The 19113-nt window shown below is 33.7% G+C and overlaps 1 protein-coding gene across 1 annotated transcript; it reads left to right on the top strand.

Moving 5' to 3' along the window:
- Positions 1–775: 775 nt before the first annotated feature.
- On the top strand, positions 776–19010 carry LOC132107770 (sialoadhesin-like). Its single transcript, XM_059513966.1, has 9 exons — positions 776–1269; positions 14915–14955; positions 16107–16487; positions 16573–16860; positions 16961–17254; positions 17507–17615; positions 18158–18226; positions 18359–18377; positions 18503–19010. The coding sequence occupies exons 2-9, from the start codon at positions 14919–14921 to the stop codon at positions 18563–18565; spliced, it is 1260 nt and encodes a 419-aa protein (XP_059369949.1). The 5' UTR covers positions 776–1269; positions 14915–14918; the 3' UTR covers positions 18566–19010.
- Positions 19011–19113: the final 103 nt, after the last annotated feature.

Genomic DNA, 19113 nt, shown 5'->3' with positions numbered 1-19113 from the left:
AATTTACTTATCAAGACAGAATAAGACCAATTTTCTTAAATTAAGATTAATGAACTAGTATGCATTGTATTTTATAAGAATCTTGGTCTTTTATGGCAAAAAACAAGATGTATTTTCTAGAAATAAGATTGTTTTACTTTCTTAGATTTCTGTTTTTGCAGTACACTATAAGCCAACATGTGCATATTGTTCTTCTCTGTCTTATGTAATGCTGAATACTCACTGAACTCTGGCAGAAACCTGTGTTCCAAGCAAAGATTTTCCACGTGTGGAGACGCCCAATGTGATGAAGTGCCAGAAAGTGACTTGAGTTGTTTTTCTCAGCCCTCACAACTCACAGTCTGTATGGAGAAGGTAAGGAGCAATTATTTGACCAAAGTTTGATATTTCATCAATGTTAAATATATATAGTATAATAATATTAGAATAATAATGATTCATATATATTTTTTTAACTTAGTATAGTCATGGTTGAAAGTAAGAAGAGTATTTACAACAAAAACTATTTCAGTCTTTCTAAAATTTCATGTTTAATTCAAATTGTTACTTTTTTGTTTTTATATGTTACATGTAATTTGTAATGCCAGCAACATCTTTAGATAGATTTCTTTGGTTACTGAACTGTTTGAAAAGGATACATACACCTCATATAGCCTACTAAAAACAGATTTTATTTGTTTATTTATTTAGAAAATCGCCCTGAAAAACAAACTTTCTTTTGACGGACGCAAGTCTGAAGTAGGTTCGCACGCAAAATGTATATTATTTAGTGATATGTTTATATAACCAGGTCGATATACATAGGCATTCAGCTCAGACTGATTTGACTGTCGATGTTTGTCAACTTTTTTCCATTGTCCAATACATTACGTGCAAATAAGAGGGACGCAACGGAATCGACAAAGCCGAACTCAAAGACGTGTCCTGCCGAGGCGCCGGTGTAACGGATACCAGCCGCCGGTGAGGGAGGAATGAAAGCTATTCATTGTGTCCGTGTCCGTGGGGAGTAGTTGTGTGTGGAGCCCGTGGAATAGGAGGTGTATCAAGCGCGTCGTTCAGAATTGATTGTTACACCAAGGAAGATGTCAACACAGAGCCGAATGTATTCGCGCATTTGTTAAAAAAGTGAATGTAAATGCACATGAGGACTGAGGATCTGGCGATAGATTTCCATCAACTTCTGCGCGCATCTCAGGCATTGTAATCTCAGCGCAGTTTACTATTGCAACAAGATCTATGAAATACGAAGGACTGTCACTGCAAATCAAGGTGAGTAGGCTACATTTATAAGTTTTAGGAACAATTAAAACATAGCAGGTCATTAGTAGCCTACCCAGCTAGAATTGTTTTGTTCTAAAAATGTTATAAGAATATTACCATTCATTGTTCTAGCAAAGTTTTTAGCGGGTAGTTTTATTTTAGTTCCTAGAACGTTCTCTCAAAAATTAGGATAACATTCTCTAAAACCATTCTGAAAATGTTTAGTGATAACATTGTTAGAACATCATTCCCTAAGGACAGTGGTTCCCAACCTTTTTCCTTGGCCCCCCCCCCCCCACCCCCCCATGTACATATTTAAAAATCCGTGACCCCCCCCCATATATATATATATATATATATATATTAGTGCTGGGAAAAAATGAATCGCATCCAAAATAAAAGTTTGTTTTTGCATAATATATATGTGTGTACTGTTTATAATTATTTTGTATATATAAATACACACATATGCATGTATATATTTAATATTTTTATTTATTTATATATAAATTATTTATATTTATATATAATATAAATTATGTATAAATGTATATACATGCAAAAAAATTATTTTATTAATACATGCATATGCGTGTATTTATATACAAAATAATTATACACAGTTCACACACATATATTATGCAAACACAAACTTTTATTTTGGATGCAATAAATTTTTTTCCCAGCACTAATATATATATATATATATATATATATATATATATATATATATATATATATATATATATATAGGGGTGTAACGGTTCACAAAATTCACAGTTCGGTTCGATACGATACACTTGTGTCACGGTACGGTTCGGTACATTTTTGATACAGCAAAAAGAAAGAAATGCCAGAGAAATTTCATTGATTTCTTTTTTTTTATATTAAAACTAACATAATAAAGTGTGATATTTTTTACTTTGAGTAATTCTGGAGCTATAATTGATTCTTCTTATGAGCATATAAAACAAAACAGCTTCTTGGAAAAAATGAAATTGTAGTAGTTATAAACCAAGGTTTATTTTATTTCAGATTAACATTTGAGGGCAGCAATTGTATTGTCATATTGTCAATAATGTCAAAATAAAACCTACGTAATGTTACTTGAAGGCATTATTGCCTACTATTCCTGCCAAACTTTCATGGTTCGGTTAGTGTTACTACAGTAAATCCATGGTGAATGTTGCAGATCTGAACACTGGATAGTTCATTCACGGCACAATGTTTCTTCCTGGTTTCCACGCGCTGTTTGATCCGTTTATAACGGAGAAATGTGAATGTTTCTCTCTAGATCTCGCAGCGATGTTATTACTTCTGTGGCAAATTCAAATGCTTTCTTTACTGGATCTCTTATTAGCGCTGTGTAGTAACAGCATCGCATGATCACGATCGGCTCGCGCTGCACTGGTCCAAACTGATAAACGGTCCGTCAACCACACAATAATGCGCAGTTTCGTTCCGCTTGCATTATGTTTGCCATTTGATGTTGGGCACTGTTGTGGTCGCGTCGGCGTCTCTTACATTATGAGCACGCTTACCACGCGCAACGCGCCTACATTTGAAATAACGAAATTGTAATTGAAATTGGCATTGTTAGTATATGATTTTTTTAAAACTTTGAAAAAATATTTTTAGATAAAATTATTAGTTGAACATTTTATGCATCTTTATTCACCTCAAAGCATATCCGCTCCTGCGCCCCCCCCTGTGAACTCTAGGGAACCAATGTTAGGGAACCAATGCCCTAACATTCTTACAAAGTTTTTAGCAGGAAGTTTTATTTTAATTCCCAGAATGTTCTCTTAATTAGGATAACATTCTCTAAAAACATTCTATAAAGGTTTAGTGATTACATTGTTAGAACATCTATCCATAACATTATTACAAAGTTTTTGTGGGTAGTTTTGTTTTTGTTCCCAGAACATTCTCTCAGAAGTAAGGATAACATTCTCTTAAAACATTCTAAAAATGTTTAGTGATAACATTGTTAAAACAGTATTCCGTAACATTCTTAAAAGGTTTGTTGCCAGAACATTTTCCTATAAGATAGAATAACATTCTCTAAAAACATTTTAAAATTATTTAGTGACAACATTGTTAAAACAGTATACTGTAACATTCTTATATAGTTTTTATCAGGTAGTTTTATTTTTGTTCCCAGAACATTTTCCTATAAGATATGATAACATTCTCTAAAATCATTCTAAAATTGTTTCTTGACAACATTGTTAAAACAGTATGCTGCAACATTCTTACAATGTTTTACCGGGTAGTTTTTATTTTTGTTCCTAGAATGTTCTCTCTAAATATAGTTTAACATTCTATAAAAACATTCTAAAAATGTTTAGTGATAACATTGTTATAACATAATTCCCTAACATTCTTAAAAAAACACATTTTTTTTTTAATTCTTAGCTATTGCATTCTTAAAACATATCATTTTATTAACCTAAAAAAAATTATATCAAAATCTAACTCAGCATCACATGTTGTAGAACTTAGTAAAGTACAGTGTATAATTAAGCGTCTGACTGTTGTTTGCTGAGAGTGCTCATCATCTTTGCGTGTTGTGGTTCTTGCAGAAAAATAATACAGTTGTCTGTATGTTCAAATGTTCTCCTCCTCCAGTTTTCCAGCTATTCTCCCAGTTAGCAGCGCTGAGCTCTATTCACTGTGTGCATGATAGAGTTCTTCCTCATGGCCTATAACAGAGGAGCATACAACAGTGTAAACAGAAAGAATACAAATAAATATTACATCTTAAGATCACAATATTGAAAACTTTCTGAACTAGCCAGCCTAATTAATCTTCACAAACTATGAAAAGACTAATTTATTGAAAGTATGCATATGACACCTTATGAGTATATATATATACTGCTTCAATAAATTTAAAACACATCTACGTTATCAATTATACATTAATAAACCACTTGACATTGGCTTGAAAAGCCCGAACCTTGAGCCGAGACTTTAACTTTTTTTAAAAATATATATTTACTCCAGGATTTTATTTACTTTAATAAAGGCCAATATTTTTTTTTTACCTTATTAAAATGTATGCATCATCTTTAAAGTTAAATTATTAGTTAACAAAAAAATAAATAAAAATGCACTATAGGGTTGTTACCAATCAAATTAAATGTACAGTGCTAAATTACAACTGCAATACATTTTTAATAGGCCTATAAAAAAGAAAAAAAAGATATGCAGAGGAAAAATAATTTTTTAAAATACACTAAACCACCAGTAGAAGAACAAAACAGTCAATACTGTGTCTAAAATTTTCTTGTTTGTTGAACTAAAATCAAGGTAATATTTGCACTCGTAGAAATATTCAGCAAAATCACTCCCTTGTCATTGTATGTTACTTAAATACATCATGTTAGAAATAAACTAAACATATTTAATTTTTACCTGTGAATTTCTTTGAGTGGCTTTACACATTAAATTTTTCCATGAAAGTCTCTTCATGAAACAGTTCATGAAACTGTCAGGCAGCACAAGCAGCTGTTTGCGCTGAATGTAAAAAAATAAATAAATAAATAAAAAAAAAGATTCCTTTTAACCCAAGGCCACCAATGAAAGCCGAGAACTCTCTGACCATAGACAGCAACGGTACTACCACCACAGTCAAGGCGCACAACCATAGTAAGGACATCGTTAAAATGGTCCAGAGGTTCAATCATAAATTTACGAAGCTAAGAGAATACTTTTTGTGCACAAACAAATAAAATAAACCACTTTCTTCAACAATTCTTTGCCTCCGCATGTGTTCTGAAGATGAATGAAGTTACGGGTTTGGAACGAAATTAGGATGAGTAATTAATGACTGAATTTTCATTTTTGGGTGAAGTTAAATACAAGTAGAAACAGCGCATCCTTGTGGCACAGAGGACACAAAAGAGCATATGGTGATATGGGGTGACACAGAGGAGACTGTTGAATAAAGTCATTATTTTTGTTTTCTTTGCTTACAAAAAGTATTCTTGTCACTTCATATAACTCAGATTGCACGTCTGATGGCAGATGGAGTATTCTGAAGACACCTTTCATAACTTTTATGGACCTTGACACGGTTATTTACTTGACAGTCTATTTAATACAGTTGCTTTAGGAATCGGTTCATATAGTATTTTATTTTTATATTTGTTCATTTAACTTTTTGAATGGTCCTGCTAAATGCACATATTGCACCTGAAAATAAAGCACTGTTTGTTTTATTTGTATGTCATGTGTAGTTGTAATTTATATCTTTGTCATTCTTTTATCCTTGTTATTAAAAAATAACAAAAAATGTTATCCTCGTCCTCTTTGGCCTAAATATCTGCCATTCTTTTTTTTCTGTTACCTTGAAAGGCTTTGTCTTTAGAATAGGGAAATTTGTTTGGATGTAATTCTCAGACAACTTGCAAAATAGTAAAACCAACATGACAAAGAATTGTGATAAAATTGTGATATTTCTAAAAAAAAATATTTCTTTTTCCATATTGCCCACCCCTATGAACAACCAATATACAAGTGCTTCTCAATAAATTAGAATGTCGAGGAAAAGTTCATTTATTTTAGTAATTCAACACAAATTGTGAAACTCGTGTATTAAAATAAATTAGTTGTACACAGACTGAAGTAGTTTAAGTCTGGTTCTTTTAATTTTGATGATTTTGGTTCACATTTAACAAAAACCCACCAATTCACGATCTCAACAAATTAGAATATGAAGACGATGAAAATGTATTATTGACAATATTGTATAACTGGGTACCTCAACAACATCCTCAAAACATCCCTAAAATTTTCCAGGTAAAATGTTCTAGATTTGTTATTATGTCACATTACAAGAAAGTTTGATAAAATAATAATAATAACAATAATACACTATCTCAGGCCTCAGTGATGTTCCTATAACGTTCTCCTAATGTGGCCGAAAGAATGTTCTTTCTTTGTTATCTTGAAACATTGTAACAAACATTGTTTTATTGTTATACAGGTGCATCTCAAATTAGAATGTTGTGGAAACGTTTTGAAATTGTGATTGTGGAATTGTGAATTAAATAAATTCAATGCACACAGACTGAAGTAGTTTAAGTCTTTGGCTCTTTTGATTGTGATGATTTTGGTTCACATTTAAGAAAAACCCACCAATTCACAACACCAAATCTCAACAAATTAGAATATGGTGACATGCCAATCAGCTAACCAACTCAAATCACCTGCAAAGGTTTCCTGAGCCTTAAAAATTCTCTCTCAGTTTGGTTCACTAGGCTACACAATCATGAGGAAGACTGCTAATCTGACAGTTGTCCAGAAGACAATCATTGACACCCTTCACAAGGAGTGTAAATCACAAAAATTGTCTACACGTCTACACTGAAACCTGTCAATCAATTGACAGGGGTGGGGCCATTTTATTGGGCGTGTTTGTATTTGGAAGTGACGTCACCCACAATCGACGGTAATACACAATTATTAATAGACAATTTTGCGGAATGTTATGAAAAATGGAAATAATCTGTGAAATTGTGGAGGACATTTTGACACTTGCGCAGCAAGTACGGTACAGATTTCCTTTAACTCAGAAGCCATTTGGTTTTGGACAGGTTAAATGAGTTTGTGGCCTTGACGAACAGCATCATCAGTAATGATGTCTTTGCTAATCTAATGCCGCGTTTCCACCGAACTTTTTTTCCCAGGAACCCCCAGACCTGTTGCTTTCTGTGTTTCCACCATGGTCTAAAGTACTGGGAAGATTAGGCAAATAGACTGGTGACGTAGGTCTGCGCGCGTTTCTCAATCAGTATTGCCAGATTGGAAATGTCCAAGTATCGTACCAGAAGTTCAAAATTATCGTATTTGGAAGAAAATTATCGTACACGAGTCAAAAGAGTTATTTATCTATTTTAAACCAACAACATTTTGACACAACCTGCAAATTACCACAATAGATAAGAAGGCGTATTGTTGGACGGAAGCAGAGAGACAAAATACTATCCCATTATTTTCAGTGACTGTCTGCATCGCGCCGCATATTAAAACATATTAAAATGATTTTTAACACTTGCTTTGTCACGTTCAGTGATGAAGGAATTTAGCTGTTGTTGCGTGGGGCAGTTAACTCCACATTTGAGCAGCTGTCATCGGAATCCTGCGTGTTGCCAGACGTTGAAGGGGTTCTTGCTGTCATGGACCGCAAATAGTGCCCGTTGGCTTTAAAGCAGGGCACTTTCCTGCATTCTTAACACACCCTCAGGTGCACACGAACGCATTTAGATTGTCTGTAATGAGCCGATTTCTTGTGTGAGTAAAGAAGCCCTATGACTGCAACTACTATTATTTAAATTTTCATAAAATTCTGAAATTATCGTACATTACGGGATTTTTTCCATTATTGATCGTACATCGTACAGAGGTAAAAATTATCGTACAAATACGATAATTATCGTACGCCTGGCAACACTGTTCTCAATACAAAGTACGCTGATTTTGGACTAGCTTCCTTGGTAATTCAGACTCTGCGCATTCGACTCTGGAGTGTGATGTCTGCGACGACGCAAATCCGGTAATTCTGCAAACAGCAGCGTACTTGATAACATCAGCCAGCACGCCATGACTACTGCTATTTTCCTCACTGTATATTTACAATAAAATTAAAAAGAATATCAAATATCACTGCCTCCTTTTGTTTTTCATTTAAACATGTTTTTCATTAACGAATGAAATAATTATAGAAGTAATGTCTCTTCTGTATTAGAAAAATTAATAAATAAATTATAAATAACTGAAAAATACCTCTGCTATATTAGGAATAAAAAAAAAAGGTCTCAAAAACTAACTAACAAAAAATATCTATATCTTTACTTTCCTTTCTCATCCTCATTTTCGTCTTTATCCTGTTTTTCTTCCTCATCCTCCTTGTTTGCCCATCTATATTTTGCTGTAGAGCTGATCTTTCTCAGCAGTTTTTTGTTGCTTAACAAATAAGCATGAAAGTCTTTGCAAGAAGTGTCTTTGAAGTTGTACTGCACATGGTGCATGCACCCTCCCACTTATCCCGATCGGGAAAGTAAGTGCGGAATTTCTTCTCATAGGTAAATGTGCATGGAAAACAGGACGTTTGGTCACCCTAACTTACATTCTCTTTTCACATACATATATTCTTGCTTTCACACACTTACAATCTCCGTACACATACATTCATTTTGGTTTTGCTTTCACACACATGCATTCTCCTTTTACATACATATATTTCTACCTTTTTTGGTATCCATTACTTCCTGGTTAAGCAGGAAGTCACATTCAGACCAGGAAATACATGTGCAAGACCTGCTCAGCTCTTCCTCACAATTTTACAGTTATGCTATTCAAAGTCACCCCTTTTCAAGTACATATTTTAAGTTTTTATTTTTAACATATCATTATGTAACCTATGTGTTCTACAGATCTGTGTACAAGTGTTAAGACACTGATTTTGATCGTATTAACAGGCCTTAGCACTAAGGAAATTTGTCAGTGGTTTATTTTTTATTTTTTACTTGGCCTGGCAAAATTTTCACAGGACTTGCCACAATCAATCAATCAATCAATCAATCAATCAATCAATCAATCAATCAATAAATAAGACTTATTGTTTTCATTGTTGACTGTAACATTGTATTATAATAAATAATAACCATTTTGCAAAAATAGGTACAATAGTTCAAAGATAAAACTGAAATGAACCATGCTTTTTCAGGTCTTTCAGGTAGGTCTAACTATTCCAGTTAAGGATGCACTGAACAGGATTTTATTTATTTTACACTCAAATGAGACGATTCCCATCCTCGTTGGCAATTTATATAGTTTTATTCTTTTTTTTTTTTCTTTTTTTTTTTCTTTTTTTTACATTTATTAAATGTTTATTTTGCTCCTTTACTGGCCAAACTAACCTTGAACAAACAAACGAAAATATAGGCAACATAAAGCAAGTGCACAAAACTAAAACATCAGATGTTGAGTGAAAGAATATTTTATGATTACTATTTCTTCTTATTAGTTTTAATACCTTAATTATATGTGTGTCTGCACTATGTTTGTACTTCCTGTACAGGAATCTCCTGACAAAATTTATTTTGTGTGTAAACACTTGGAAATAAAGCTCTTTCTGATTCTGATGAAAATGCAGATTCAACCACTGACAGCAGGTGGTGCTGAAAAAAACACTAACGTTAGCATTTCCTGAATTGTTGCTGCAACCAGAGCTGCACTCAATAACACTCCTTTAATGTGTATTTAACGACGGTAAGAGGAAAAATAAAAGTGACGTGACATACAGCCAAGTATGGTGACCCATACTCAGAATTCATGCTCTGCTTTTAACCCATCCGAACACACACACACAAGTGTTGGGGGTTCGGTGCCTTGCTCAAGGGCACCTCAGTCGTGAAGGTGGAGAGAGAACTGTAGACGCACTCCCCCAACCTACAATTCCTGCTGGCCCGAGACTCGAACTCACAACCTTTCAATTGCAATTCCAACTCTCTAAACATTAGGCCACAACTTCCCACTATAAAATGCCATCGAAACTTTTCTGAAGACAGTCAGTTCTCCTCAGAAATACATTCACCCCGCCCTAATTACATAATTATGGTTTTCTTTCAGTATTTCAATGATTTTGTTCTGTATGGTACAGTATTTTCTCTTTCTTTGCATCTGTCTTAAAGATGATCACTACGTTTGTGTTACAAAATTGCATTCTGTCAGGAATAACTTGCCCGCGCTGTTTTAAACCATGTCTTTTTTTTATTATTATTATTTATTTATTTTTTATTACTGACTGTTAACGTTGTGCTGGCGTCCCCATATATTACATTTAAAAAATATATATAAAAAATAAATAAATATAAATCTAAAAATAAATAAACCGCAATGAGTCTTGAGTTATTGGAATAATATGAAGATTTACCATGTCCCTAACTTGAAACCTTCCACTTATTTCACTTCCTAAATGAAGTGAAAAAAACAAACAAAAAAACAACAACAACACTTAAGTTCGGACAAACACTTCCTGTTAACTTTACAAAATAAAGATTGAAGAATCAACTCATGTGTTCCCTAATTGTAAGTTGCTTTGGATAAAAGCATATGCAAAATGAATAAATGTAAATGTAAGTGTTTGTCCGAACTCAATGGTTTTGTGAAAGAACGCAAAAGTTTTGCAAGGAAACACTAATATCTGAAAAATATTTTTTCCTCCCACCCCAAATTTTTTCATTCACTCTGATTTTTCCCACCACCACGGTCCCTTAGGGGCTCCGTAGGTTTCTACTTTTAACTTGTACTTTAATAATAATAATAATAATAAGTCTATATAATAATAAAATCAAGAGCGTAACTTTGGGTCTACCATTGGGGGGGTTAAACTCGCGGCATATTTATTTATTTATTAATTTGTTGTATTATTTTCTTGTGTAAAAGGTAACATGCTAATTTGCATAATTTAATTATGCAATCCCCCCCCAAAACGGGTGACTGTATTGGAGCAAACAGCAGTTACAATTCAGTGACATTGGTTCTACACAGTCCCTGGCACCCTCTGGCTTTACCTCATAGGACACTGGCAAACGAACATCTAGCCAGCCAACTCCAGTCAACAAAACAAATCATCAGCTAACTCAGTGTTTCTCAAACTTTTCTGCCATTCCCCACTTCAGAGGTAGGAAAGGGTTTCGAGCCCCACCTGTCCCCAATCACCCCAACAAAATGTTAATAAACTAGGCTTTAAGTTTAACTGTTAAAATGTATTTTATTAACATCACATTTTAAAAACTTAACATCAAATAACAGCATTAAAAATTTTCAAATAAAGAAAATGAAAGTGCAATTATATTATCACTTTGCATGAAATAAGACTCAAAATTAGATTAAAAAATAATAATAATTGTGTTTGCATTTAGCCTCTGATAACATCAATACAAGTGTGGACTAACATTAACCTAGTTGTGCTTTGATTCATTTTGACACTTTGCAAAATCCATGCAAAAAGAACAACAAAAAAACAAACAAAAATAAAAATAATCTCAAATTGAACCAGAGGTGGTAAATTCCTAATAATGTACGTATTTTTTTAGGTATTTTAATAAGATAGATACCTAAAATACGTTGCGCATACAGCTCAAGTAATGCGATCGTTATAAAGGTGTTTGAACAACAAAACACATCCACTTGCACATATTTGACAATCGGAATATCAGATATATCCTGCTATAGCTAACACATTTGTGAAATTTTGAATAAAAAAGGAAATAAAAGCAGTTCATCAGTCATTCAGCACTATTGTGGCTACGGTGTGACAAGCAATGAATGGCGCGTCTCCATGGGAACCATAAAGCAATACTACGATCAATAACGGTAGCCTTGAAATACTTTTAAACTTACGTGTGAAGAGGTTAAGTAACGTCAAGGCTTACATTTAAATGTGTCTTTGTTTTGAGTGTATGGTCAATAAATAAAGGAATTAAAAAGATGGGCACAAAACCTGTTTGTCATGTTTCTATTCCCCACACTTTGAGAAACGCTGAGCTAACTTAACAGCTAACTTAAGGGTACCTCCGTTTGGTCAGGATTTTTCGTTTTTCTTTTTTTTTTCTTTTTTCTTTTTTTTTGGCTGGTGTCGACAAACAATGAAAAATCGTTGTCTGGCTGCCTTTCAGTGTCCTTTTCATCTTTCCGTCAGCTTTCTCCAACCATTCATCCCATCGACTGTGCAAAATAGTGAACAAACTTGGTACAGAAAGCGGGTTGGGTAATACCAGAGACTTTGGTAATACCAAATCGGTGCGGTGGGCGGGGGGTACATTACAGATTATTTAAAATATGATACTATCTTTCTTGCTTGCAAATGAAATTAATAAAGAAAATGAACAAAAGTATTCATTCTGAATATTTCATATCTATTTTAATCTGAATTATGTGATGATATTGGGGGGGTTATATTAGCTGGATCTGATTTTTGGGGGGGTCATGACCCCTGTAACCCCCGTGCAAATTACGCGCATGAATAAAATCATAAGTTAAATATTTAGTCTATATTAACTTGTTCATTCTGGTTGCTCATGTCTCTAACAAGGATTCAACGTAATCTACTACAGTCAATAATTACAGAGTAAAACAGAATAAAATCAAATGTAACAATTTATTATCAGTCAGGTAAATATGTATTCTGCCAATTACATATCCAATTGAAACACTTCAAATCATATCAATACAAAACATCAAATTCTTAAAGATTAATCTAAAAGTAAAATATGCATACCTGACCTTAGAAAATACATAGTATGAAGTGAAGAGACACACAACACACTACGGGCTTTCTGGCTACAGAAATCACGCTGATCCTCTTGCTGCAATTGTTTAAATAACTCAGACCAAGACAAACATCCCCTGAGATGGAGACAGGAACTAACAATTGGAATTTGCATTGTTTTACAACCCCAAGGGAATAAAGGGTAATTTACATGGAGGACCCTGGGAAAGACCCAAAAATCTAAATTATGTCATTAATAACTCACCCTCATGTCATTCCAAACCTGTGAGATCTCCGTTTATCTTCGGAACACAGTTTAAGATATTTTAGATTTAGTCCGAGAGCTCTCAGTCCCTCCATTGAAACTGTGTGTATGGTATACTCATTCAATGAACGAGTCAATCTATCGTTCATTATCTGGCTCGGTGTTCATCTTCGGTTCTCTCTTCACAGCAGTTCAGTCAGTGTACTGTTTGAGTAAATGAATTACTCCGGGATATTGGTTTGTTTGAACTCAGAGGGAGTGTCAGCCACATTAAAAACGTTAACAGCTTAAGCCATTTGTGGATTAATGCGTATTGGAGACGCAAACCATTTAAAACGATTCAGTTCGATTTGGTGAACTGGTTCAAAAAGATCCGGTTACATCGAATGATTCGTTCACAAACCAGATATCACAAACTGCTTTGTTTTGAACTGTCTCACAACAGACACGGAAGAGAAGACAATGATGAAAAAAGTCGTAGTTTTTGCTATTTTTGGACCAAAATGTATTTTCGATGCTTCAACAAATTCTAACTGACCCTCTGATGTTACATGGACTACTTTGATGATGTTTTTCTTACCTTTCTGGACATGGACAGTATACCGTACACACAGCTTCAATGGAGGGACTGAATCTGAACTGAATCTGAATCTTTGACTAAATCTAAAATATCTTAAAGGCAGGGTAGGTAATAAATTTATAAACAACTTTCTTCCAAATTTGTTTAAACTTTCTATATATATCAATGCATAATTCAAATGTAAGTACTCTGATAAAAAGAGTATAAAAATCGAGTGACTCTAGACCGTTTAATCTGTATTAAACACAGCTCATTATTTCCATTTCGGGACGAAACATAGGATTGGCTTAGGCGACTGTCACTCTCTCGCAACCATGGCAACCACCCTTTTGCCACACATGACCTGCCCACTTGCGCGCGCACGTTTGATTTGAGGAGTTCAAGAGGCACGGATCCTAGGAATACCAAAACAATGGCAGAGAAACAGCAAGCAAAATTCACAGTACCGGCCTATGCAGTTAGTGAAGGCAAACCAGGCAAAAAAAGGAAGACAGTAACAGTACAAGAAAAGGCAATGAACAAAAAGTCTTTGGATAAACAAAGAAATAAAACGTGAGTTAATATCGGCGTGGCTTTCCAGCGATAGCGAGAACTGAGGGAACTCAAGGGGCTGAAAAGTGACTCCTTGATGGCTTTATTTCTGCTGGACAGGTAAATCTTTCTTTTTGTATTTTGATCATACATATTTTTTTTGTTTATTTTTTCATGAAGCATGTGTCATTAGCACACGTAGCTGCGTAATATAGCTAACATAACATTACTTAGCGAGCCGTAGTAGAGGCTTTGGAAGGAGCCCAGAAGGGAGGGGGTGGAGTGAATGGAAATAATGAGCTGTCTTTAAAACAGTCGTGAGAGGTCTACAGACACTCGATTTTTATACTTTCTTTTTCAGAGTACTTACATTTTAATTATGTATTGATATATAAATAAAGTTTAAACAAATTTGGAAAAAAGTTTTTTTATACATTTTTTACCTACCCTGCCTTTAAACTGTGTTCCGAAGATAAATGGAGGTCTCAGGGGTTTGGAACGACATGAGGGTGAGTTATTAATGACATAATTTAGATTTTTGCGTGAACTAACCCTTTAAGTTCAGTTTGGTGTTTTTAAACATTGTTTTTAAATGTTCCACTTCTGTATTATAAAGATATTAAAATCATTTGTCAGAGTCAAGAATTGTGGCGTTCATGTCAGGAAATAAAATTTTTGACTGTGGTGTCACAGCACAAGCGACTTGATGTGATGACCTATGACAAGATTAAGAAATATTTTTTTCATCCTATCTGAAAAATATGCTTCTCCTATCTCTCACTTCTCATATTTTGCTGCTCTTGGTAAAAGGTTATTATCCTTTTCTCTGCAGAGGAAAACTGAGAAGGTAGGAATGAAAAATAATGTGTTATTATTACATCATTATTATGAAATAAATTATTGTCAAAACTACAATTGAAGTGATAAACTGTTAGGCTGGAAGTTCACCCATTACTGACATTTAACTTTGATTTTTGTTTCTGTATTGACCCAGGAACATGAAAGCACCACTTCTACTTCATTTACTTTTCCAAGGTATATTATCTGTTGTCCTCTTTTAGGTATGTTTTGGGCATGTTCTGTCACAGTAAATGTTTCTATGTGTTTATTAATATAATTTAACAGAAGTTTCGGTAACACTTTAGAATAGGTAACACCTATTATTTGCTTATTAGCATGCATTTTACCGGTACTAGATTATTAGACATGTATTAGTGATAATTAAGAACATATTAATGCCTTATTCTACTTAACCTTATTCTACATCCCTAATCCTACCCAATACCTAAACCTAACAACTACCTTACTAACTATTAATAAGCAGCAAATTAAGAATTTATTGTGAGAAATTTCGTAGTTAATAGTTAATTTGGTTAAAGTGTTACCAAAGTTTCCACATTAGGCTGCTCAGTAAATGATAATACAGTACCAAAATCATATATAAAAAAATAATAGGCTACAATTTTATACACACTTTATTCACAGCAGTCAAAAAATACCTACTATATGCCTTACTCTCACAAGATAAAAAAGTGAAACACATTATTGTGCAGAAACATTAGCCTTTACAGTGTAAATTGTGTGTCTGTGTGGCATTTCGAGGGTGAGTTAAGTTAAGGGTAGGAATTTTATGTCGTCTCAAGTTGCCGGTGGTAAAGGACTACAGATCAAGATGGAGGCTCTCTAAAAACTACAACATCCAGATCACCTACCAATGAAGACTAGACAGACTAAATAAAAATTCTGTATAATTGACAAGTACTTTGACTAAAAAACAACTGCCACATCATTGAATTTCATTATATCTAGACTCTATTTCAATATAGATGCTGTTTCTTTCTTTTTTTTTTTTTTTTGGACAGTATGGAAAGAACGTTATTTCTAATCACAGAATAAAATTATGATTGACTCATGCCCATTACATTTTATGAATAATTTAATAAATTTCACATACTATACACCAAATCAGCAATGATAAGATTTAACAAACATATAAAAAAGCCAAACAGCTTCCAACTAAATGTTTACAGCAGTCGCATTACCTGAATCTACTATTGACATTTATTAAATCTACAAAGTTTAGTGTATTATAGTGTGCTGAATTAACAGAAAAAACATGGGACAAATTAAATGCTAAAATTTTCAGCCTAAATGAACATGTAATGACTCCAAATTTTGTCCCACAGTTGTTCTGCTCTATGATGCTTTGGGATGGGAAGTGAGTATGCCGAAAGATATTCATGGTCTCCAAGGTTCCTGTTTGGTCATACCATGTTCTTTCAGCTACACATCAAACCCACCTGAAAACCCACATAGAGTTGTGTGGTATCAGTGGGTCTCTAGAGGTTATCCTTTAGTTTACGATCCTTGGCATGAAAACAACGTCATTAAGAAGTTCAGAGGAAAAACTGATTTATATAGTAACTCAAGTAGGGATTGCACTCTGCTGATCAAAAACCTGGAACTGTCCCACCATGGAGAAAAATTATATGCATGGATCGACCCTGAAAACATTGGGTATAGCACCTACAAATTTTATGATGTCACTTCTACAATCCTTGTCAATGGTATGTAAATACTCTTTTCTTTCTTTAACGCGTGATCTAGTTGTGAGAGTGTGTTGCTTAATTCTGACATTTCTGGTATTTGTAGCAATTCCACAGCAACCCAGCATCAAAGTTTTTGGAGGTGACAAGACAGGTGACGCCATCACAGTAGTATGTTCAACTTTCCACACGTGTCCATACAGTAAACCAACCATCACTCTGAACGGTATAGAAGGATCTAATCAAATAGACAATGAGCATATTAAAGATGGCCTGTGGAAAAGCACTCTGACACGCACAGGTGTCGTAAAGACAGTACATTCGATTATTGAGTGTTCAGTAAAACATTATGGTGGAATAACTGTGACAGCTACAATAGATAGAAGTGCTAAATGTGAGTAAAAACAAACATGAACTGCTTTGTGTGATATTAACTGTAAGTTCAGTTTAAATGCCACAGCTGGACCTATTTCAAGATTTCAATTCAATTTCAGGTGTCCATCATAACATATCGATTGAGCCTGAACTGGCAGATGTCACCGAGGGCATCGCAAAGAACTTCACTTGTAGCGTCTACCATTCCTGCCAGAATGAGAATCCAAACATCACATGGAACTATGAGAACATGCAGGTCACGGAGTGGAACAAATCACTTTCTGCTTTAGATCAGATCAGCTATTCTAGCATAACCTTTCTGGGGGCAAGAGAAGACCATGGCAAGAAATTGATATGTACAGCTAAATTTTCTGGAAGAGACATTACGGCATCTGTTGTCTTAAATGTGCAAAGTGAGTAATTTATTAGCATTTTGTCCCACCAATATATCATAATTTATATGGTATCATACTGATTTTCTTGTGCTCCAAATCTTGTGAATCCAATCCAAAATGAAGAATGTGCTTTGTTTTTTTTTTTTCCTGTAGCTCATACTTACACTATTGCCTTGCCTTTTAGATCAGTTATTTTATTAGTTTTAATATCAGTTGTGTCCTAAAAAATAATGATATAAATTCTGTTATTCCTCTTTCACCATGATGCAGACCCAGTGCTCATTGGACTCAAGATTACTGGTCTTTACATCTTAACACCGTCACTTGTGTTCCTTCTGGCTTGTATCCTTGTTGTAGTCATATTCAAGAAGAGACAAAGGTAACTGTTTGTTTATGTCTCTTTAAGACAGGTATTCCCCAATTTAACTTCATTGTTCATAAACTAAAATACTGCTGATTTTGATAAATTTGTTGTAAATGAAATGAGATGATGATATTCAAAGACTTGTCTCTTACTATCTGTTTTCGTTGTTATAAATTATCTATTTATAACTTCACACTTCAACAAAAGCTAGTTGTATATTCTGAGAACAAAGGAGATGTCTAATACAAGTTGCCATACCACTTAACATATGTGGCTGTGTAGAAGTTAACTGGATGACATAAAGCAAGCAATGCTTATCTAATTACACTATATTTTTTATGCATTCGCTGTCTTTGATATTTGATTATGTGATCTTTAATTATCTGTAACTAAATGTAAAAGTTATTTAAAAGATATTGAAAATGTCAGGAATTAAACTCATTAAACTTGAGGTTAAATCACACAGGAAATAAAGTAGATATTAAACAAAAGGTTAAAGGCATTATTAAAACTTACAGCATCAGCTTCTTTTTCTTACACACAACATATGTCCCCAGGTCAAAAGATGCAAGTCCAGAGTCAGGAAAGAAAACTTTCTCCAAACCTCAAATGCCCTCACCAAAGAGGTACAGCAACTTTGAACCACATATAAGTCTCTAATAAGTGGATTTTAAGTATTTTAAATTTTTCAAAATTAACAAAATTTACCTGGTAACGAAATAAACACATAAATGTGTATTTTCCCTCATGCACCTCAGTGATCCAAAATCCCACTCAGTGAGTATATTGTTTATTTCTGCTATTACTGTGTTACACTCTGAAAATAGATTCTTTATAACATATTACTTACTAAAATTACGGGTGTCTGGCTTTGTACTTTCATTTCATAAATATTCCATAAGGATTATGATTATGAAGCTGATTACATCAAGGAGGAAGTAGGCAACATCTATGAAAATGTCTGATGAAAAAGCTACACGTCAAAACCAAAATGCGTTTCACTATAGTGTTTATAAGAAGACCAAAAATGTCAGAGTTTGTTAATAATAAAACATTTGTCATGCATATTATGTAGCATCAGGATATTATGCCTTCTAACACAATATGTAACATACTTTTTATAATACATGCATTTATCTTTGGAATATAAAATCCTTCTGAAGTATCTGAAGTATCACTCTGAATTATATACAGTATGTAACCCTGGGCCACAAAAGCAGTCTTAAGTTGCACGGCTATATTGTAGCAATAGCCAACAATACATTGTATGAGTCCAAATTATTGATTTTTCTTTCATGCAAAAAATAATTCGGATATTGAATAAAGATCATGTTTCATGAAGATATTTTTTACATTTCAATTATGTATATTTTATTATTATTTTTAAATTGACAACTTCAAAGGCGATTTTCGCAACATTTTGGAATGTTTTATTTATTTTTTTAACATCAGATTATAAATTTTCAAATAGTTGTATCATGGCTAAATATTGTCCTTAAGCTGAAAACTTTCA

Source organism: Carassius carassius, chromosome 28 (assembly GCF_963082965.1).
Source record: "Carassius carassius chromosome 28, fCarCar2.1, whole genome shotgun sequence".
NCBI classification, from domain to species: domain Eukaryota; kingdom Metazoa; phylum Chordata; class Actinopteri; order Cypriniformes; family Cyprinidae; genus Carassius; species Carassius carassius.
This window is presented reverse-complemented; position numbering and strand designations above follow the sequence as displayed.

Bases quoted from the DNA above. Each gene is read 5' to 3' on its own strand.
- LOC132107770 (XM_059513966.1), top strand. From the start codon at position 14,919: ATGAAAGCACCACTTCTACTTCATTTACTTTTCCAAG. The intron at 16,861-16,960 runs GTGAGTAAAAAC...ATTCAATTTCAG, and splicing joins AATAGATAGAAGTGCTAAAT to GTGTCCATCATAACATATCG. The intron at 17,255-17,506 runs GTGAGTAATTTA...ACCATGATGCAG, and splicing joins TGTTGTCTTAAATGTGCAAA to ACCCAGTGCTCATTGGACTC.